Raw genomic sequence first — 23,598 nt, 5'->3', positions numbered from 1 at the left:
GCAGCGGGCAAAGCCACCGCCTTCAGCCCGCGCCTCAGGCCGCGGCTTTGCCCCGGGCCTGCCCTTGCCCGAAGGCCCAGCTCCGGGAGTCGGGGCGTGAGGTCAGCGTGCGTGGGAGGGGGGGGGTTGTCCTTCACCCCGGCGGCGCCTCAGGGCCCCGGGTCTCCGTTTCTTCGCCTCCCGGTTCGCCTCGCCCGGCCAGGCCGCTCCGGGGGGCAGGAACGGGCAGCGCAGGTTCCCCGGCGGGACTACACCTCCCGGCGTGCCCCGCGGCCAGCACTGCGCGGAGCATGCCGGGAGCGCGGCGGCGCCGCGGCCCCGGCGCTTCCATGTTCCCCCCTCCCGCCGGCGCGACACCGCCCGCCCTTCCCGTGGGGGGGCGGGGCCTCGTCACTCCCGCTGCTCTGAGCGACTTGCGCGCCGCCCAATCAGCGCCGGAGGCGTCCCGGCCGGTAACCAATGAGAGGCGCGAGGGGGCGGGGCTCCGCCGGCAGCCGGGTAGGTAGCGGTAGTGGCGGTTGCTTGAGAGAGGCCGAGAGCGGCGGCGGTGGCTGGGGGAAGGCGCGGGCTTCCCGTGAAGGGCCAGCGAGCCTCCAAGCTGCGAGGAACTTCTCGGCTGCCGGCCCGGTGTTGCCAAGGGGCTCGGCCGGGAGGCCCCCTCCGGAGGGCTGGGCCGGGGGGCCGGCGGCGGCATGGAGCAGGCAGCGCCCAAGAGGTAACGACCCTCCCTGGCGGCCCCTTCCCCTCCCGGAAGCGAGCGCGGCGGCGCGGCTGGGGTGAGGCCTCGGGCCCCCCCGCCGGCCTGGGGAGACTCCGGTGGTGGGAGCTGTGAAAGGGGCGGCGGGACAGCGGCGGGGGCTGAGGCGTGACGGGCGGGCGAAGGAACTGCGTTGGGAAGGTCTCACGCAGGGGGGAGGGCCCCCGAAATAACCATCTTGGGTAAACGTCCAGGTGGCTGCAAAGCCCGTGCGGGTGGTTGAGTTGCTGGGAGAACGTTTTAACGTGAAACGAAGGAACCTTTGTAGCCGAGAAGAACTCTTTGTGGCCTGGGGGTCTGGGCGCTTTATTCTTCGGGTCCGTGGAAGAAACCGACCTAAGTGGTTGTTCTTTTCACGTTCGAAAAGTGCCCTTGTGTGTCCTGCTGGGGGAGGGATGCTTGTGGGGGTGGGGGTTGCATAGTTGTAATTGCAAATCAGGGAGTGGGAAGAGGCAAAAATCAAGAGTATTCCCACAGTGTTTTCTGAAATCTATATGGTGTATCTGGCCATTTAATTACTACATGTGAATTTTTTTTAAATTTTTTTTAGCATTTATTATCTAACTTATTGTTGTGTGCACTTGTGATGATGTGAAAACACGAACTTGTGCTTTAAGTGTGGTACTGCTGTCTTAGTGCACAAAACAATTTTGTTTTCGTTCTATGGGTGTATTTAAATTGGAACAGTCCTCTCCTGGTGTAGTTACATACTAAGTAGAGCGTATGGTATACAGAACGTAGCTATACAGTTTATGTATATACTTATTAGAGTTCCAAGTGTTTTACTTTTGCTTCCTGTTAATGAAAAATGTAGGGACTGCAATGTAAGTGGTGGCAGAAGAGAATAAATAGTTTTTAAGTCTATTTTAAAACACATTCTACAGTTAAAGCCTTTAAAGGTGTTTAAAATCGAATCCTGCAGGATGATGGGAAGAACATGGTCTTGAACATCTGTTTTTTTCCTTCAGGAATACATCAAACAACAGTGTCTACTATGGAGAACTTTGATCAAAAATTGACTTCTGAGTTGTTATGTGAAGTATTTTTGGCAGGCAAGGGGGTGAGGAGGGACAGGCCTACATTGTAGATCATAGAATCATAGAATCCTTGGGGTTGGAAGGGACCTCGAAAGATCATCTAGTCCAACCCCCCCTGCCAGAGCAGGGCCACCTCAGATGGAGGCTGACAGTGCTGCATGTCCCAAGTAAAGTTAATAGGACAGGCACCAGCAAGGACTGAGGAGGAGTGGGAATGTCTGCAGAGTAATCAATGTTACCAGTTCAAAGCTTGGAATCTGGTGATAAAAAAGGATTGAAAGTAAAACCGGAAGTTAGCATAGCCTGAAACTTTTTTTTTTTTTTTTTAAGATCTAGGATTTGCTCTAACTTGATTATCTAGCTGGAGGTGTGTGTCTGGCCTAATTAAAAGTGAGGAGCTGTTTAAATCTTTAGGATAAGTCAGGAAGAACTAGAAAGGTGATGAGAGAACTTCTAAGCTCTCTGGCATGTGTGTACTTTCCATATTTTTTGAAGCTTATGTCTCGAAATTCGAATGTGATGAGAACTTAATGTATTTTTAATTTTTTTTTGTGTGTGAGTAGGGGAAAAGATTTGAACTTGCTTCTTCACAAATGTGCATATATATCTCCTTTATCTGTTTGTTTCTTTTTTTTTTTTCCCAATTGTTTGATTCTCTGAAGCGGTACAAATTTTTTTTTTTAAATTTTGTGGGCTGGAGTTTTTGATGCCTATCTTGACTGCTTGAGATGGACACACCTTGTTTACTTGGCCACACAGATGTGAGCACTACACTTAGTTATTTTGATGCTTGTCCATAGGAGCAGTTAGGTACTCAAGAGGGTCTGGTGCTGTGATATCCATAGTGCAAGACATTAATCTAGTGGGAATTTCATATGGACACATCAAAGCTGCATGAATGTCTTAGAATACCAGTGTTCTCTCAAAGATATAGGGCATTTTTATCCCCCTCTTCCCTGTAAAGGAACATGCAACATGGTTTTCAGCCTTTCAGAAAGTATCAGTGAGGATCCCCAAGTGTCAGATGGGGACACTGGCTTTGAAATGGAAATACTGTCAAAATCGGTAGCCTTTCTTGTTTGGTCAGTGTATTGCAACAGTAACAAACGACTTCTAAGGGGGAATCCTTTTCAAAAGAATTCCCTTTACTTTTAGAAATAAACATCAGAAGGATTACTCTAAATTTACTGAACAGTTTGTGCAGGATTTGGTAGTGGTTTATTGCATCTGAATTTCTAACTGTATTTCAGGTATGTTTTTCTTTCCGTCACTAAAAAGGATATTCACTCCTGGAAGAATGTTACAAAATCTGCCTCTGAGTCTTGTAATTTTCCCCTGTTATTGTTGTTGTATTTTTTGGTATGTATTTGCATACTTGGGTATGAGGAGATAAGCCAAGTAACTGGAGATGCAGTTTTCACTTGTATGCAACCTATGACAAATGCATAGTTTTAAATCTTTGCCCATCTCCATCATGTTGCTGCTGAATAAAAGGCCTCTTTAACAAACATGAAATGTGTTAGGGTTTTCCAATCTTTTATTTAAAATTGGGCAATTTAATTTTCTTTAAAATTTAAGTTCTATGGAAAGGGAAAAACTAGTTTTTAAAATGTGAACCATTTGTGAAAAATACACTGGGTTTTATGTTTGTGTCAAGGGATGTGTAAGGTCACATGGATGGCAGTTGCCAAGTTCCCCCTGAAAATGATGGGGTAGAAGTGTAAGTTTCCTTAGTTTTCTTGTTGGAAAACTAGATGTAAGTATGCAATACAATAACGTAAGCTGTCTTAAACTTGCTTTTCCTTGTGTGAACAAGGTAAGGCAGTGTAAATGTATCAAGGCTTCCACATACTCCCTCTGTTATTGGTGACTGCAGTTATTTCTCTTCCTAGCTGCTCTCCCAGTGTATCAGCATAACTGATCCCAGCTTTTCTTTTTAAATGTTTCAGTGTGCTAGTTCTTCTGCAAAAGAAACTGCATTTATTCATATTCCATGGAGCAGCTGTCCAGTTTTCCATAACTCCTGACAGTAATTGATGGAGTTCTATTCTTTAGTCCAGCTTTATTTTTGTTTGTTAGCTTTCTGGGTTTTTTGTGTTCCTCTGCAGCACATCACTAATTTATTTTGTAAACTGTACATAATGACCATAGGATGCCAAAGTCATACTTTACTTTTTCATGTTGGGAGAGGGGAAATAAATCTCTTGTTCTTTCAGTTCCCAATTCAGATTTTGCTGATCTTGATGCCAGCATCTTGTATGCCTCTTACTGTTTCTAGTTTTTTATACATTTATTTATGTGGAGTTTTGCTGATGTTTATGTGATGTTTTGCTGACACACAAGTTTCTAATCAAGCTGAATGTAAATGTATTCTCTAATCATCTGGATTTATTAAAGTAAAATTCTTTGCAAGGATATATTTTTGTTGTTTAAGAGACAAAGTATCATGCAGGTATTATACTTGTCTTCCAGTATAAAGAAGACTTTCCCCCACATAAGTATGTATACTGCACTTGTATCCTGTGGCCACAATAAAGCAGTGTCTCAATTTACTTATTTATTTGTTCTTCTTTAAGCACTTCTATTATGAAATTAGAGGACCCATAAGAGAGAGGAATGAGGTATCTTTTATTTTTTTTATTCTCCAATTGCTCCTGAGCCATTTGGTTCTTTACTTGTGCTTTCCTTCTTCCTACCCTTTCATGCACCTCACCCCAGGCCCCTTATATTTCTAGTTGTGCCTTAGCAAACAGGTATTTTGCTGGGTGTTCTACTTCCCATGTAGAAAACTTTAAGGCTTTTAAAAAAGTAGTGAATCTTCTGAGATATTTGCATCTGTATGACTTCAGTTGCACATTTTTAAAGTGTGGATATTAGGGCACACACAGAGTTCCTGATTGAGATGCTCATTCTGAAGTCTTAGGTATGTTTCTCTCAATTTTTAGTTGCTTGTTTTTAGTCAATATAATGCAGTATTTCTCATATTTACTTTTTGTATTTTTCTTAGTGCTTTACAGCCAGTTGTAACAATCAACTTACTCCTCTCTGCTTCTCATGAAGTTTTCCTAAACACTTCCTTTATTGCAACCCTTTCAGGGTATATCACATGCTGTTCTGTAGTTAAAGAGCTGGGAATTCTTTTAAACTTCTAGAAATAGATATCATTAAACATCCTGAGTCATTAGGATCTTTCTGTTGTCCAAAGAAATGTCTTAATACTGTTACTTGAACACCAGACCTAGGCATCTGTACTCTTTCAGTATATTTGTGAAGGAGTGTGAAATACTTTGAGTGTATTTGGTGATTAAATCCCTGAGGCTAACACAGGTCTAGTTAGCTTGCCTTAGTGTTAAGTAATATCTATGCTTATATTTATCAGAGTTGGATAATGTGAAAGAAGTTTTAACACTACAGAAGGCTTCTTTCTTTGCTGTCCTGGTTGCCTCTTAAGTACTCCAGATAATTTGGTATTTGGCAATGACATCGGTTTTGATCAGTTTTTAGCTGTTTGATTGTTTCTCTAAATCTGCTGAAGCACATTCTGTCTTTATGCTGCTGGAATACTTTTAGTATGGATTTTTTTTCTTTCTCATTTGAGCAGGTATAATTTTTTTGGTGAGCAGGCAGAAATGTTCTCAGACCTCTTTGGTTAAGGTCACTGTATATTTTCTAGTTTCTTAAAGTTACTAAAAAGTTCAGTCCCTCCACAGCTTGGTTGTGCTTTTTATTTTTTGAGGGCTGTATTGGTTTAAGCATACTGTGCGTGCTTTTTGTTGGTGGAAAGCAGAGGATGACTAACTTAAACCCCCTAACTTAGCCCCCGCCCGTCCAAAAGCTTGAAATTAGGGAAGCAAAATTAATATTTTTTTTCTTTAATACCTTCCTGCAATTTTTTTCCCCATACTTCTTAATTTATCTCAACTTTCACTTGATCAGTAATGAAATGTGTGCATTCCTGCAAAATCTGTGATTGAGAGCAGTCCTGGGGAGAAGGATTTGGGGTTATTTGTTGATGAAAAGATCAACATGAGCAGGCAGCATGTGCTTGGAGCTCTGAAAACCAACCATATCCTGGGATGCATCAAAAGAATTGTGGCCAGGAGGTTAAGTGACCTGATTCTTCCCCTCTACTCCACTCTTCTGAGACTGCACCTGGAGTCTTGTATCCAGTTCTAGGGCCCCTAACACAAGAAGGATAAGGAGCTGTTGGAGCAAGTTCTGAGAAGGGCCACAGAGGTGATCCTCGAGGGCTGGAGCACCTCTGCTATGAAAGCAAACTGGGAAGGTTGGGTTTGTTCAGCCTGGAGAAGAGGAGGCTCTGTGAAGACCTTATAGTGGCATCCTAGTACCTGCAGGGGACCTACAGGAAAGCTGGGGAACACACAACTTCTTACAAGGCCATGTAGTGAATAGGACAAGGGGGAGTGGTTCTGAAGTGGAAGAAGAAATATTAAACATTAGGATGAAATTCTTAACTGTGAGGGTGGTGAGACAATGAAACAGGTTGCCCAGGGAAGCTGTGGTTGAACACTTCCTACCTGGAAGTGTCCAGGGTCAGGCTGGTTTGGGCTTGGAGCAACCTGTTCTAGTTGGAGGTGTACCTGCCCATGGCAGAGAGGCTGGAACTAGATGACCTATAAACTTCTTCCAACCCAGACCTTTCAATGCTTTTGTGGTTCTGTGATTCTCCAATTACAGTTCCATCTATCTTGTTTCTAGTCTCTTGACAAGCAGAGAGATGGTAAAAAGGAAAGCAAGACTTGTTGCTTGGTCCCACTTTTGATTTGTAGGCTGCTTTTGCAGACTTTATTTAACAGAATTTATTTATTTGAGTTTTTTACTGTTTTTCTTCCTGTTCATGAGTTGTGCCTTTCCTTTGCTGAGGATTTTTAGTCTCCCTTAACCACACATGCTATCAAGCTCCCTGCCTGTTTCCTATAGCAAATTGCATGGTCCTTACAGCTGGCTGTTCATGCACTGTTCTATACTGAATGTGGATGCTTTTCATACATACAATAGCTACATCTATGGAGTAGTTCTTTGTACAAATGTGTACATCCTTCTCTATTGTAGCCTTCTTGCTGCTTTCCTTGTTCAATACATCTGACGTCTGTGCTTATACAATTTATTTAGATTTTTGTGTTTACTAAGGTAGTTGTCAGTACTGAGTCTTTTCTGACTCAGGAATTCATCAGTCATTTAATTTCAGTTTCTATTAGTTCTGAATCACAGATTTGCATCTCTCAATATGAAGGATTTTCTTTTGAACACTGTTCTCCCAGTATTAGATTTAACAATCTTTTCTGTCTGTGCCCTCCTCCCTTCTCCTATTTTGTATTCATTTCCAGGAAAGTGTCACAGCATAACATATTTTCCATAAGTTCTCAATGATCTACTGTTCTTCAAAGCTTTTTTTTCCTTTTTTCTTTTTTTTTATTCCTCCTCCTGCATATGGAATACATTGTCTATATCTAACACTACAGCACCAGCTATTCTGCAGCTCATCTTCTACTTTAATAGTACCCTTGGCTATAATATAGAGTTAACTTGTTGTTTCAGACTCGCAGCATAATTCTCTAACTTTGAAGGTGAAGAATTTACGTGTTTCAGCCTCCTGGCCTCACTGCAATGTGTGTGGGTTGTATTTTCCTGTGCTATGTTCAGTGTCAGCTCTATTGCAAGCTTACAGCCAAGTTGTGTTCTGAGAACTGTCAGGAGCCTGAGGGGCTGGATAAATGGGAATGCTGTAGACAGGGAAAAAGGTTAGGACTGCTTGTAGAGGGCAGAGGATAGTGGTAAGAGTGGGTTTACAGTGCTGGCAGAAATGGGAGACTGTGTGATTATGTGTAATTAGAGATTTTGTTGCACCTGTCCATATGCGTGTTGACAAAAATGCAAAAGGAAGTGCCCCAACCATTCTTAGAGTACTCAGCTCTAGGAATTTCAGTGTTCTCCTACCACCTTTGAAGCATCATTTGCTCCTAGAGTCAACTTGACTTTGAGCTCTTTGTAATTCATTGGCTTATGAGTTGTATAGTTTAGAAACTGGATACTTTGTGTGGGTGAAAGAATAAATCAATCATTCTTAGATGTCACTATGGCATACAGTAGGCAGCAACGAGCATGTGTTTGCATGCTGGCTGCTTTTTGTCTAAAGGGGAGCTTTCCAGTGTTCTTTCACTCTTTTTACTTTAGCAAAGGTTTGGACAGTGGATTGGTCCCATGCTGCATTGAATTAAGCAAACATTAGTGGGAAAGGGATAATAAATTGTTATAACTTTGTACATCCTGTATGATGATTGATTGAAATTTTATTACTGCACTTTAGTTAGGAGCTTTATTTTTTCATTGGGTTATGTTTTTCCTTCTCTCTTTTTCTACCTGCTCACGTGTATGAGAATTTGCTTGACTTCTGTGTCTTTATCCCCAACCAACCAAATAACCTTTGTTTTTCTTTTAGCAAACTGAAAAAGCTAAGTGAAGATAGTTTAACTAAGCAGCCTGAAGAAGTCTTTGATGTTCTGGAGAAACTTGGTGAAGGGTAAGTGCAGCTATTTATGAGAGGATGAGATCAGAGGGAAAGAGTATATAAAGCATGTGCTGGAATATTAAGTCACAGAGAGAGTGACTCTAGATGTCCTAAGGAATGCTTCTCTAGACAAGTTTTAATAATAAAGCAAATGTATTAATTGATAGACTTCCATGTTTCCCCAAATACACATTTTTCAGTGTCCCTTTTTTGTTAAGGCAGCCAAGTTGCTTGCTGCTCTACTGGAGTTAAATGCACTGTATCTTTTCTGAGGTACCAGTAGAAATTAATTTTTTCCATACTAAAAAAAGCCCTCAATCACATGTGTCTTCTGTGACTTTTTAACATTTCTGCACAATGGAAATCGGCAGCAGTTTATCATGGTTAAAAAAAATGTCCCTCTTATTTGTAGGTCTTATGGTAGCGTGTTTAAAGCAATACACAAAGAGTCCGGTCAAGTTGTAGCAATTAAGCAAGTCCCTGTGGAGTCAGATCTTCAAGAAATAATTAAAGAAATCTCTATAATGCAACAGTGTGACAGGTAGGTGTAACAATTCTTTGTCTTTCTAAGAGTCAATGCGACAATGTCTTTGTATTTGTGAATATGGCTGAAATACATGCAGCTGCAAACTTTTTTTTGTAACATGGAAAATCAAAGCAGTTGATTTTGGACAGCTTACTTCAAGGAACCACTTTGGGAGTGAAGGAGGTGCAAATAGTGTACACCACAGAAGCTACTGAAAGAATAAATACTTGCCTCTGTTTAGAACTCTTCATGCTTTCTTCACTTGATTTGCACTGGCAAGCCCAAAGGTTAATATTTCCTCTTAATATATGAGATCTTGTGAATTCCCAGTTACCTATTTCAGGAGACAAATAAAGATGTTTCTATCACAGGATTGATGACTTGCAGTTAACTTTTAAAATAACATTTTACTGATTTGCTTTTTTTGTGCAGGAACATAACTTTAAAAAAGTGAAAAATCTTCTAATAGTTCTGAAGAAGGGCTGTTACCTTACACTTGTTCACAGATGATCAATCTTGTGATTTCTGGTATTGTAAGGAGTGGAAGCCTTAACACCAAGTGTCTGCAAGGAGGCAGAAATGGCCTTGCTTTCCTCTTTTCTATGGAGTTATTTTTTTTTTGTTTGTAAATTTTAAATTTTGTATATTGTTTTGTATAAACCCTCCAGCCTTGTATTTTCATAAGTACACTATCTTATCACTTTTTCTGAAGGAAGATTCTTGTTATGTTTACCACATCTGTTTCTGCCTTTCTTTTGCAAGTGCCTTTGAGGAAACATACTCCAAGTGACAAATTGATGAGTAGCAAAGCAGTGTGTTCTACTTCTGACTGTACTATCTCCTCACATGAGCCACTTCAGTATGAAAATGCATTTGCAAATCTGGAAGTCTTGTTCAAACCAACACTAGATTCTGTTTAATATGGAAATCTTGGTCTCTACTTGAAATAAGTTCATTCTTGCAAAATTAGAAAAACATGGGTGAGTTTCCATGTGTTTTTGCTCCGAGAAGAAAACAACTTGGTCTTCTTAAGTTGAGAAACATCCATAACTTGGTGTGGAAAGCTAAAAATTGAGAGGCCCTAAAGAAGGGAAAAGCAGCTTTGTATCAGAAGAGTAATGGTTGGGAAAACTACATCTGTATTTGAAGATCACTAGAAGTTTGTGTCACTCAGAGTTGTGGTCACTGTATCTGTGCCCAAATGAAGACAAGTGATGAGTGGTGTTCCTCAGGGGTCAGAACTGTGACTGGTGCTGTTGAACATCTTTGGTGACATGGACAATGGAATTATGTCTACCCTCAGCACTTTTGCTAATGACACCAAGCTTGTATGATGTGGTCGACACACTGGAGGGATGGGAGGCCATCCACAGGGACCTTGACAGGCTTGAGTGGTGGGCCCATGCCAGTCTCATGATAAGACCAAGTACAAGGTCACGCATCTTGGTCGAGGCAGTTCCAAACACAGAGACAGATGGGAGAAGAATGGCTTGAGAACAGCCTTAGTTGGTTGATGAGAAGTTAATGAGTTGGCAGTGTGTGCTGCCAGCACAGAAAGCCAACCATTTCCTAGGCTGCATCAAAATAAGTGTGGCCAGCAGCTCAAGGGAGGTGATTTTCCCTCCTTACTCCTCTCTCCTGAGACTCCACCGAGAGTGCTGTGCCCAGTTCTGGAGTTCCCAACATATGAAGTACATGGAGCTGCTGGAGCAAGGCCAGAAGAGGGCCATGAAGATTGAGGGCTGGAGCACCTCTTCTATGAAGACAGGCTGAGAGCTTAGACATTAGGAGGAAATTCTTGAGTGGTGAGACACTGGCATAGGTTGCACAGGGACTGCCCATGGCACAGGAGTTTGGAACTAGATGATCTTTATGGTCCCTTCCAACCCAAACTGTTCTGTGATATGATGATTTGTAATTTTATTAAGTAGTCAGACTTCATTCTAACAAGGCATTGATTAAGCTAATTACAGTTTTAAAATGTATTTGATTATACTTGTTTTTTAGCTGTGTTAGTGTCTGTCAAACTGTAATTTTTTAAAATGATACTTGTGAAGATTTTTTTTTCCACCTACTTAAAATTAATCTGTTTAACTTTTTTTTCCATCTAGTCCCTATGTTGTCAAGTACTATGGCAGCTACTTTAAGAACACAGATCTATGGATTGTTATGGAATATTGTGGTGCTGGCTCTGTTTCAGACATAATTAGACTTCGTAATAAAACGGTGAGTTGAGGGGGTTTTTTTCTTTTTCTCTTTTTTTTTTTTCAAAAAATGTTTAACACTTACTAAACCAAAACAGAATTAAGAGTAGAAGCCTCAAGATATTTTTCAGCTTGACAAGAGCATGTTTTTGTTCAGGAGGCCTAAGACACTACTTTGAAGTTAAATCTACCATTGGAATTCTGCCCTGGAGTTTTCTGGCTTGCCAGGCTGATCAGCAGCGCTGCAGCAACCTTATTTTGCATGCTAGCTTATCTGAGGTGTGCTGTTCATCAGTCCAAGGCAACAGGATTGTGTGTCTACTTTTCTCTGCTTTTCTCAGAGACTGATTTGGGAGGTACGTGTATCTTGTACAGTCAAGCTGGGTTGCTGCCAAAAAGGGCAGTTCCCCTGTTATCATCCAACCTGACTGATGTGTTGCCATTTATCAAATGCAGTGATGGTGTGGCTGCAGGCTGATCTTGGATAAGATTGATGATCTAATGGGGGAACTCTTTGCTCTCTTGTCTGTTTCCCCACCCTGTCATGGACTAACTTGGGGCTTATTAGGGCAGCACAGTGGCTTGATATGATGCAAGAGAGACATTAGGAATGAGCAGTGGGAAAAAAGAAGGAAAAGAAGGAATGAGACTGGCATTTTTTCAGTGGCTGCTTGAAATAGATAATTACAACATGAAGCAATGCTTTAGGTCCTGCTGGCTGCTATTAACAGATTAGGGAGTACTGACACCAACAATCCTGCCTCTCTACTGATAATTTAGAGTATACTTGCTCATCCACTGACCATGATCAACTGAGTCATTCTGATCCTGTCTCTTTTTGGGGACTAGACTGGGTTGACTGTAGCATATTGTGTAATGGCTATGCTGTCCAAAGTGATACAGAACCTTATTTGGGACAGTATTGTAAGCAGAGCAATCTACTACTGTACACGTAGTGTGCTGGTGGGTCTCAGGGTCCTGCATTTTATGTCTAAACAGTGACTTTCTTTACTTAGTGATTTATTTATCAGTTATATATGCATAAGCTCATGTTTTCTTATTGATTGGCTTCAGCCATATTTTCTTAACTAGTTAGGTTTTTCATGTGTTGAAACTCTAGTAACTGAAAGGAATGGTGTCTGTGTATCTCTAGATGCTGTCCTCCTGGTGTTGCTATCTCTATATGCTACAATGGGAGTCCAGGGCAGACTGCTGTTTCTTCTCTGGGCTCAAGGCACTTTGCTCCTAAGAATGTTATTTTGCAGTTTTAAGCAGTCATGTTTTTTGGTGATTTCATAGTTAAAGTAGTTATAGTTTGTAGGGCTTTGCTGCACTAAAGTTTGTAAATTTTCAGCTGTAATTGGATGAGGCCTCATAACTTCTAGGTTTTCTCTTGAAGTAGCATCTATTGCAGCATAACTTCTTCAGATGAGTCCATGTGGATTAATTAGTAGCCAGCCAGTCCATATGCAAAGAGTAAAACTCCTGCGTTTTTTTGTCATCTCAGTGACCAGAAGTTTTGCCAGTGTTCAGGTCCATCCTGGGTAAGCTGCTGACCATGGTCTGTCAGGAAGCCTTCTTGGGGGTGAATTGAATCAAAAGGCTAGTCAGCTGTGTTACTGCTCAGACAGTGATCTTTAGACCTAGACTCTTGAAGTACTTCTCTATGCAGTCAGACTGAGCAAGAGGAGGAAAGAAGTTGATCCCAAATATCCTGGTTGCCTTTTTTTTTGTCTGTCTTTACAAACCAAGGTAGCCTATACTAAGTTCTAAAATACTGCAAGTTATTCAGTCTTGTCTAAAAACCCCTTATTCTTGCAATGAACTGGTGCAATAAATGACTTCCATAAATGCTGAGTGACACTTCAATTTTTAGGAATGTTTTTCCTTAGTTCTTTATCATTATACATTCCTGCAACAATGCATTATGGTGTCTGGATCTCAAAATGCTAGAGCTTTGTTGTAACCTTGCAGTAAAACCGTATACTGTATACATCTGCTTGGAAATTAACTAATAGGAGAAAGTTAGTTTTCATCTTTTTACATGGGTGTGTAGTGAGAGGATAAGGGGTAATGGCTTAAAACTAGAAGAGGGTAGATTTGGATTAGACAGTAGGATAAAGTTCTTCACTCTGAGGGAGTTAAGATGGTGGAACAGCTTGCTTAGAGAAGCTGTGAATACCCCTTCCCTGGAAGTGCTCAAGGCCGGGTTGAAAGGGGCCTTCAATAACCTGGTCTAGTGGGAGGTGTGCCTGCCTGTGGCAGGGGATTGGAATCAGATGATCTTTAAGATCCTTTCCAACCCAAGCTGATCTGTCATCTTGGGGGGCAAGAGGGGAAAAGTGTTTGTGCAGTAGAAATAAGATGTGTTGTATAAGTTTAATTGTCATGATAGAAGAACAAGTTAGAGCTGGAAGGTATTAATCTGTTTCCATAATAACTATGTATTTATTGCATGCAAAAGGCTTCCAAAAAGCATTCAGAACTTACAGAACTAAGGTTGGCCATGCAACATCCTCTTGTACGTGTGCAGCATAAAATATAAGTTGTCTTCCCCCTTTTCCTACAGGACTCTGTGTTAGTGGGTCATGGTCCCTCCTTAAGGAATTGCTGTATATGCTATTAAAGTAGTTAGTTTAAAATCTGAGGTATGATGTTTACTGGAAAAATACTAAGAGCTGCTCTGAAGACAAAATTATCTTTCCCCAAGCCTCATCTGACCTTTATCTTTCCATGAAAATAAAGACTGTTACTAACTCATCAGATACTGCTATGGACATCTCCAAGTCTGTTCTAAGGAGAATTGGCTTCCTAGATGATTTCTGGACTTTGACACCTGAAGTAGGTGTGTAAATATTGGACATACATTTTGTGGGTAGTCTTGCAAGTGCTGGTAGCCATGTATTGATTAAATGCTTGACATAATAAAATTCACAGACATGGTTTTTAATATATGATCCTTGGAAGAAAGTGTACAAAATATTACTTCAGTTCTAAGGACTCTATTTGCTGGGTTTTACAGTGTTTGTGTTTGCTACTGATCTCTTTCTGCAGTTGGGTCACTGCTAAAGTAGTTGATCTCTAAGGTCCGTTCCAACCTAAGCCATTCTATGATTGAAGTCACTCCTGAACCTTTCCTGCAGCAATGCTACTTGGTCCCATTGATCCTCAGCCCATACTGTTCATGGTATATGGGTCTTCTGTTCTAGGTGTGGGACTTTGCTTTTGTTGAACTTCAAGGTTGTTGTCAACCTAATTCTTCCAACTTGCTGAGGTCTCTCAGAGTTGCAGCCCTGCCTTTTAGTGTGTTGGCAGCTTCCCTCCTGATTCATGTTCTTGACAAACATGAGGAGTGTGTTCTAGTTTACTGCCCAGGTTGTTGGTGGAGATGTTCACCCTGAGGAGTGGAGTATCTGCCTCTGAGGAGTATCTCTTACAGCTGGGTGTTGGTTACACTTTGAACCACCACATAGCCCAGCAGTCCAGCCAGTTTTTTTCCACCTCTTCCTTGTGGTTCCCCAGATTGGCTAAAAAGATGCTGTTGGAGACTGTCAACAGCCTTTGTGAAGTCAAGTTAAATTACATCATTGGCTCTTTTCTCATGCTCAGAGGAAAGTAGCCAGGTTAATTTTACATTATTTCCTTCTGGCGAACTTGTGCTGGCTCTTACCAATCATGTTTTTACCCTTTGTGTGTCTGGAAATTAGCTTTCGTGACAATTTACTCCATAATTTCCTGAAGACTGAGGGAGTATAAACAGGCCAGCCTGTAAGTCCTCATTATTCTTGCTCTCTTTGAAGATGGTGTAATAAGGGGCATTCCCGGATTGCTGTAACTTTTTAAAGCTGGTAAGAAGTAGGCTTGAGTTGGCACTAGCTTCTTTCTTGGCACCTTTGGATGCATCTGTTTCCATGATCTTTTATTTCTCCCATTTACTAGAGGGATTTTCTTTCCACTACTGCTACTAGGCAAAGACATCCGAGATCCTGAAAAAACCCACGCAAAGAAGATGCTTAAGAGATTTTTGTATAATTTGCCAATAGATTGACCCCCATTTAACAGCAGGCAAATGTTTTTCATGTGTCTTTTTCTTTTTTTTTTTTTTTTTTTTTTTTTTTTTTTTTTTTAATTTTTCTGCAGATAGACCAATGTAAGCTCTTCTTGCTATTCTGTGTTGTTGTCCAGTTTCAAACCCAGCCTAGCTTTGGCTTTCCTGATTTTGCTCCTTAATGCTGCTTTGTCTTTAGTAATTCGTTCCTACTTCTACTTCTGTCTCTTATGTGCTCTGGTTTTTGCCCTTTAGCTCGGTCAGGAGTTCCTAGTTCATTTAAAATGGTTTCCTGCTGTGCTTACTGTTCATCTTGCATATCAGGTAGGACTCTCTTCATACTTCGAGGAGGTTGCCCTTGGTGCTCAACCAGCTTTTCAGGGTTCCAGTGCCCCTCAGGGCAGCATGTCCTGGGATCTCACCCACTGGTTCCTTTAACAAGTGGAGGTTTACTGTCTGAAAATCTGGTTCTGCTACTTGATTTTGTCATTTCCCTCTGTAACTTAACTTCTAGCATCTCATAGTTGTTGTCAAAGCTTTCCTTGCCATCCCTGGTGAGTTCTCACGCTACTCATGAATGAAAACCTCCTGTGCATGACCTGTACAGCACCAGCAGTAAAAATTATTACAGCTTTTTTGTAACCTGCCATGTTGCCCTCCCCATAGGTATTGAGCTGGTTGACATCCTGAACTCATTTACATGCACTCCCCTCCCCCCCCCCTAGAATCACAGAATGGTTTGTGTTGGAAGGGGCTTTGAACATCATCTGGTTCCAACCCCCCTGCATGGGCAGGGACACCTCCCACCAGACCAGGTTGCTCAAGGCCCCATCCAACCTGGCCGTGAACACTTCCAGGGAGGGGGCAGCCACAACTTCCCTGGGCAACCTGTTCCAATGTCTCACCACTCTCTAATTAAAGAATTTCTTCCTAATGTCTAACCTAAATCTCCTCTCTTCAAGTTTGAAACAATTTTCCCTTGTCCTCTCTCTACACAACTGTGTAAAAAGCCCTGCCCCAGCTTTCCTGTAGGCCTTCTTCAGGTATTGAAGCCCCCTTGGACCCCTTTGGTGAAGCACCTTGGAGCCCCCTTTTCACCAAGCTGAACCCCAGCCTCTTCAGCCTGTCTTCACAAGGGGGGTGCTCCAGCCTTCTGATCATTTTAGTGGCTCTCATCTGGACATGTTCCAGGAACTCTGTTTCTCTTATGATGGGGACTCCAGAACTGGACACATACTCCAGGTGAGGTCTCTAAGAGCAGAGGGGGAGGATCATCTCCCTCAGGTGGCTGTCTGTGCTTCTTTGGATGCAGCCCAGGACCTGGTTGGCTTTCTGAGCTGGAAGTGCACATTGAGGGCTCATGTTGAGCTTCTGGTCCACCACAACCCCCAGTTCCTTCTCCTCAGGGCTGTCTGCAGTCTGTTCTCTTCCTAAACTGTGTTCTTGTATGGGCTTGCTTCAAGCCTAGTGCAGAACTAGCTGTGTTGAATTTAATGCAGTTTGCACCAGTCCACTTCTCGAGCCTGCCAAGGTCTCTCTGGATGGCATCCCTTCCCTCTAGCATGTTGATTTCACCACACAGTTTGGTGTTGTCAGCAAACTTGCTGAGGGTGCATTCCACTGTCTGTGTCACCAACAAAGATGTTAAACAGCACTGGTCCAAATACCAACCCTTGAGGAACACCACTCATCACACATCTCCATTTGGACACTGAGCCATTGATCTCAGCTCAGTTGCCTATGATCGGAAGCTGCTTCCATTGCTGTTAATGACTTCATCTACTTTATCTTTTTGGTTGTATGGTTTGTTGCAGATGCCATGATGGCATTCAACTTTTGGAATACCATTTTGATTTTGACCTATAAACTCTCAACAAGTTGGAGTGTTCCATTGGCAGAGCTATATGTTTGTGTAGATCTCAGCCCTGCTCAGCTTTATTGCTTGTCACTTGTGATGAGCCTCTACCCATCTGATTGTGTGAGCTATCCTATTGTGTCTCTATTTCCAGTGATATTGTAGCTCTGCAGCTGTGCACAAACTGGCAGTTCCTCCTGTTTGTATTCCAGGTTGTCTACTTCCATACCCAGGTTTTCCGATGTACTTGTCTGGCCTGCTTTCTCTAAAAGGGAGTGAAGAAAACCTCCTCTGGAACCATGTTTGCTATGGGCATCCCTACTTCCTCTGCTCACCTGAAGGCTTTGGTTTCTGTTCTCTGGTGAACATAGTTTAGAGCTGTTCTCATTAGGTTAACAAGCCTAGTGGCAAATATACTCAACCTCCCTTGTCAGGTAGATCCTGTTTCTTCCCAGCAGTCATTAATCCTTTGAGGATCCTGATGTTCATAAGACCATTTTAATGCTTTGCTGCTGTTAGCAGGCCTGCTGGAAGGTGATGATCAGCAGATGCATTTGCTTTTGGGGGTTTCCCCTTGTCTGGCAGAATCAAGAAGATCAACACACTGGTCCTTGTTCCCTTAATACAGAGTATTCAGGGTGTCCCTTGGTGATGCTGTCAGGGTGAATGTGGACTGCATGAAGAAGTGAGTAATACATGACCCAAGTGATCTCTTTCCCTGTTTTTTGTGGTTTTTTGGGTTTTTTTTTGCGTGTGTTTGCTTTTTATAATGGTAAAATTGCTTTTTTAAACACTGAGCACCTAAATAATGCTTCCTGTTTAAAAGGTTGTATTTTTTAAAATGACCTGTGGGCAGGACTTCCATTGAAGTTCTTGCCCTTATTCACAGTGCTTTGTCAGAAAAGGACTTTGAAGAACCAAGCTAACTAAATTGGTGCTAATGACCACTGTGTGTAAGCATAACAAATGCATATTGTGCTACATTTCTTCTGATGGAAGAATAATTCTATGATTTTGCCTTTGTTTGTCATGAGAGTGGGTTTATTTGCACCTGACCTTATCACTTTAATGCAGTGTTATAGTACCTCCTGGAAGCATCAGGCTTAAACGTGTGTGTAGTAGTGCAAAAAGAGCAGCTGGAAATGGACTCGGGCAGTAAAAGCAATTCAGCTGACCCAAATCAAAGCAGAGGGGCACTCAGAAAGGAGAATGTTTAAGAGCAGAGAACTTGTAGATGAGTTGTCCCAGCAACTGCATGGATTGGGTAATGTGTGGCAGACTGTATACACGCACCCTTAAGTGTCTCTTGTCTGGCATCCATAGCCAGTTAGATGTAAATGTGTGGATTAGCTGGTCTGCTAATGGGTCTAAAACCTGAATTTGCTGAGATCTGCTTGCTCCAAATTTCCATTTTAAGGATGGTCTTAATGGTTAATGTTCTATGTAGCACTGTTCACCTTTATCATTCACATTTGTTTCAATATAGAACTTGCATGTGGTTTTGATTATGAAGAACTGGAATTGGTATTTAGGAGGTAGCACCAATCCAGCAAAGGAGGACAGCTGACAGAATCACAACTAGCCAAAATTACCAAACAGATAGACATTCCACAGGATTTTAAATGAGAATCTTGACACAACTAGAAATCAGAAATGAAGTAGAAAGATAACAGCTGTGAAATTATACTAAGGTGCAAGGTACAGACCGTGCTATGTTGATGAGAGAATGGTACTGTATGTTCAAAAGCTGAGAATAAAATCAACTGATTTAACAGGAAACATCCATATAGCTCCATCAGTACTGTTATGGTATAAGAAACATACATCAGACCACAACAGCAACATTTAATGTAACACATTTGTAGTATTAAAATACTGATAGTTTAGTTTCTTTTAATACTAATGTATGGTGGTTATGAATGGCATCACCTGTAATGTCAGCATGCAACTGCTGTTAAAAATAGAGTACTGGATATTCAATAGATGGCAAGTGCTGTGGCAAGGTGTGTTATGGGCTCATTTGATTCTTAGCTGTTTCCTTTGTAAACTGAAAAGTACTTTTAGGGGCACTGGCACTATGCCACCTGACAGTGAGTTTTAACCATCCTGATGAGGAGAGCCTGTGATTTAGGGTAAAGAAGGGAGGACATGTATTTAGGAGGTATTTTGATGTGGATTTTAAGAGTTTATTTGTGGTTGTGTAAGATTTTGTGAATGAAAGAATGGTTGGAGAAACTTTGAATCTGTTTTTGTATACTTTGGTTCCTAGTTGCTTCCAACAATTCTTCAGTGCTCAATCTTTTTTTTTTTTTTTTTTTTTTTTTTAATGCATGTCCAGGATTACCTGTATAGATATCTTTGGAGATTCAGGACATTGTGTAGTTTCTGAACTGGGTTGAATTTGGCAAAGCTCTGCCAGAAGGTGTTACGCTCAATGTGGTGTAAACCATTTAGAAAGAGTATTTAACAGTCAGAGCTTAAATTGCCTGTAGTTTAAGCCTTCAGGTAATTACCAGAAAATTATTAGCTCACATAACAAGGATTGTCTCTTTCTCCAGATATCCTTCTGATGATATTTCAGTTTATGTTACAATTGATTTAAAGTCCCTTGTTTGACTCACATCAGGTAGATGGTTTTATTCCCTTGGTGCAATAGCAGGAAAGCTGTCTTGTTTGAGCTGTGTATAACAGGATTTTCAGCTCTGCTGTCTTACAGTCCCTTGAAGCAGAGTAGCAGTCAGCATAAAGTAGCACAAATAAAGGCTTTGAGCAGTGTGCCAATGAATAGAAACACTGAAAGATCTCTGAGAGGAATGGCAGGCAAGGAATGTGTAGTGCACAGCAGAAGCAGTAACTGCTTGCTGTGGACCACAGAACTAATGCTGCCATCAGTTTTGTCCTCTGCTTGCATAGGAGGAAGGTTTATAAAAGTCACTGGGACTCCTTGGATAATGCAGTACACGTACTCTCTATCTCTGAGAACACCATGTCTTGCTCACAGAGAAGTTAAACATTCAATGTTCAGCCAAGAAGCTCCCTGCCTAACTTCCATACAAGGCACAGTGGTAATCAAAAACATGGAGAAGTGAGCAAAGGGCAAATTATAGTGAAAATAGGAGAATGTCTAACTGATAGGACTGACTGGGCCATGATGTATTGCAGCTATTAAAGGAAAAGGTTCATATAGGCACATTGATAACAGATGCATCAGAGGTCAGTTCAGAAATGGGCAAAGCTGAGATGATCTGGGTAAGACCAGTTATCACTAGTGTGCACTCAGGTCAACTATCTCTCTACACTATTACCTCTTTCCTCTAATGTCTTTTTTTTTTTTTTTTTTCCCATCTTACATTACACATTCACCAAAGTGTAAAGGTCTAAAGGTATTGAAAAAAGGGTCTTGGTATGACGCTGTCCCTTGTCATGCTACAGAGACTGTGTCCTGCCCTGAGTCAGGAGAAATTGAGGGATCTACTATTGTGATAACATGTGACTAGAAGTAATAGGCAAAAACTTGAGCATAGGAAGTTCTATCTAAACATGAGGAGGAACTGTGAGGGCAGCAGAGCAATGGAACAGACTGCCCAGAGGGTTGGGGAAGTCTCTGAGGACATTGAAAACTTACCTGGGTGCCATCCTGTCCAACTTGCTGTAGATGAACCCATAACACAAAAATCAGTGAACTGATGTGTTGCATAAATAATTTTAGAGAGGTTTATTTTTACCTAGGGTCAGTTACAGTTGTTCAGTAGAAGGGCTGGCACTGTTGGAACTGCTGCTCTTGGTTGAAGAGAAAGGAGGGATTGGAGCTTGGCACTTCTGTTTAAATATGTGTAACTGCCCTTGGGCTCCACATAGGCTTTATGAGACTGGATAGAAGCTGGAATTGGAAAGTGGTTCTATTTGTTAAATAATTACAACTTGTTATGAGCAATACAAGTGTAGATAATGTTGCTGACTGAGCCTTTTTTTTTTTCTTTTCTGTTGAGCCATTCTGCTAATTTAGAGTGAATTATGATTGGGGTTTTTGTTTTGTTTGTAGTGAGGTGCGAATGTGTACTAGAACTTTCTAAATTGAAGCTATGAAGAATTGCTAGTGCTTACTTTAATTTCTGAGTAAGAGTGAAAAAGTAGAGAAAGAGGAAAAATGCAACCCAGTATTGCAGCCAGATGAGAGTATGCATCTTCAGTTTTGTAGCTTCTTGCATTTCTGAGAATGTGCCACATCTGCATAGATGTGGCAGATCAGAGTTTGGAAATGTAAATATTGTTGCACATATTCGTGTCTTAAAATACCTGAAGTATATTGTCTGTATTGTTTATTAACCATTATGAAATCATGTTTTAAATACACAGACTCAGTGTCTATACCTGAAAATGATTGTATGTTTTCTTGCAGCTCACAGAAGATGAAATTGCAACTATTCTGAAATCTACTCTTAAAGGACTTGAGTACTTGCACTTCATGAGAAAAATACATAGAGATATAAAGGCTGGAAACATCCTTCTTAACACTGAGGGACATGCAAAATTAGCAGATTTTGGTGTGGCTGGACAGTTAACAGTAAGTACTTGTGGAGGGATTATTTAAAAAGAAAAATGCTTCAGTGTTCCTAATCATGATCTTCTACTTCTGTTTTTTTCTTCTGTCTTGAATTTTGTCTGAGGGGTGACTGGTGATAGCAGTAGAGCTAATATTCTTTGTCATGATGAGTACTTAATGTGTTGCAAGGCTGTTAAGTTTTTAGTTGTTTATTTTTATACTGAATACTTTAAGTGCCTGATGATTTCACTTTAAGCTTCTGCTTGAGCATTCTCACCTAATTGACCTCTGTAGGCTGATGAGCTGAAGCTGCTTGGTCTTAATTGGAAATCACTACTAATTGACCTTTAGGTGACTAATTTAACTTTGAAATACAGAATTAATATAAAAGGAATCTGAAAATAAGCCTCTTGGTTTAATTACATAAATAATATAATTACAGGACACAATGGCAAAACGTAATACTGTTATAGGAACTCCATTTTGGATGGCTCCTGAAGTAATACAAGAGATTGGCTATAACTGTGTGGCAGACATCTGGTCCCTTGGTATCACTTCAATAGAAATGGCTGAAGGAAAGCCTCCATATGCTGATATTCATCCCATGAGGGTAAGTCTGTCATGGTGGTTTCTTTTTTTCTGTGTTTAATAAAACCTACTCCCCCCCCCAAAAAAAAACCCCTCAAAAAACCAAATACTGGACCCATAAAACTACGTTCGTAGACAAATAGTTTAAGACTACAGATTTTTACCTTCAGTCTTGCTTCCTATACACTGCAGTTTGTCTGGTTTTTGAGTCTGTCTTTAAGGTTACAGAATGCTTTTATCTCTACTTGAGAGAGAATTAAAGCAGTATGTGCTTAATTGACTTGAAGGCAGCATATAGAGCCTATTCTGTTCTGTACCTGCACATGGAGAGTGCCATAACCTAGTGGCTATTATCCTTTGAAAAAGGAGTGAAAAGTGAATATGGCATAAAGAAAGATTCAAAATTGTCTGATGTAAGCACTGCTAGTATTAACCCCAGTTTTTATTTAATACTGACTCTTAAAGCTTGTTATTAAATTAGTTTACTTTTTGCAATATAAATTGTAAACAGAATTAGTCACTTTGTGAGAAGTAGCAATTAGAAAGAAATTTTTTGGAGATGTTCACAGGGAGCAATGTTTAGCTATGAATCACTGTAGCCACTGCTACCCAGGCTTTTGATTTTCTGAAATGAGCTGAAGAATGGCTGCACTGATTGTACTGAGCACCAGTAAGTACTCTGTTCTTGAACTGCTTAGATCTAAAGCCCATTTGGTATTAGCAAAGCATTTTATATTACTAAGAACAACGAGTTTTTGTGATTTTCTGCAAAAATGTCATACATACTAGATTATTTTACACAGTTCTCTTGATGGTGCCTCGTATCAGGATCTGTTGGAAAAGAGGGTACTGTTAGTTTATGATTTCTGTAAGGTAACACATAAATGAATTCAAGTGTATTTAGTGCTGTTGGCTTCTTGATTTTTGTTTGTGGGGTTCCCGATTTTTGTTTGTTTGCTTGTGTGTACTTTTTGGAACAAGGATGTTTCTGAAGTTTAATGGCAATTTGCAGCTAAGTTAAAATTAGTCTGTTTTGCGATTAGAAACACTTCACAATTTTGGAAGCAAAGCTTAGTATATTTCCTTCAAGGTATCTTCCCTCTCCCTCCCTGGGTAATTAACTATTTTTAAATTACTGTTCAAACTAAAAATATTCAGATGAAAGCTGAGAACAAAATAAGTATCCTGTTTTTAATGTTTATTCTGAAGCTTGTTTGCGATGGGAATTTAATTTAAGATGAATCAACATTTAAAAAACAGTTTAAAAACTATTGAATAAAAGTTTGGTTGTACTTATAATGAAAATCTGAGTTTACACCTGAGTTCACTGTAGCATCATTATATATAGTTGCACTACCTGTTGGCAGGTGAAGACTGTATTATCAGAGAGGAGTTTTTATACTCATGACAATCACTGCTTATAAATCAAAGGTCATTGAGTTTGAAAGCTTTTGCATCTGTTTAATTCTTGTAATCAAATGAATGCTATCAAAGGCCGAAGTAATTTAACA

General features: G+C 40.8%; 1 protein-coding gene across 1 annotated transcript in view; it reads left to right on the top strand.

Annotated features, from left to right (window-relative positions):
* The first annotated feature begins 511 nt into the window (after positions 1 to 511).
* The window catches only part of STK3 (serine/threonine kinase 3), a 125,759-nt gene continuing 102,672 nt past the window's right edge, over positions 512 to 23,598 (top strand). The window contains exons 1-6 of the mRNA XM_030445956.1: positions 512 to 715; positions 8,255 to 8,335; positions 8,736 to 8,864; positions 10,961 to 11,075; positions 21,356 to 21,520; positions 21,942 to 22,109. Of these exons, the coding sequence (XP_030301816.1) occupies positions 693 to 715; positions 8,255 to 8,335; positions 8,736 to 8,864; positions 10,961 to 11,075; positions 21,356 to 21,520; positions 21,942 to 22,109 (681 nt within the window). The 5' untranslated portion in view covers positions 512 to 692. The remainder of the gene's footprint in view (positions 716 to 8,254; positions 8,336 to 8,735; positions 8,865 to 10,960; positions 11,076 to 21,355; positions 21,521 to 21,941; positions 22,110 to 23,598) is intronic.

This window comes from Calypte anna, chromosome 2 (assembly GCF_003957555.1).
Source record: "Calypte anna isolate BGI_N300 chromosome 2, bCalAnn1_v1.p, whole genome shotgun sequence".
Lineage (NCBI taxonomy): Eukaryota > Metazoa > Chordata > Aves > Apodiformes > Trochilidae > Calypte > Calypte anna.
Note: the sequence above shows the minus strand (reverse complement) of the source record. Positions and strands in the feature narration are given on the sequence as shown.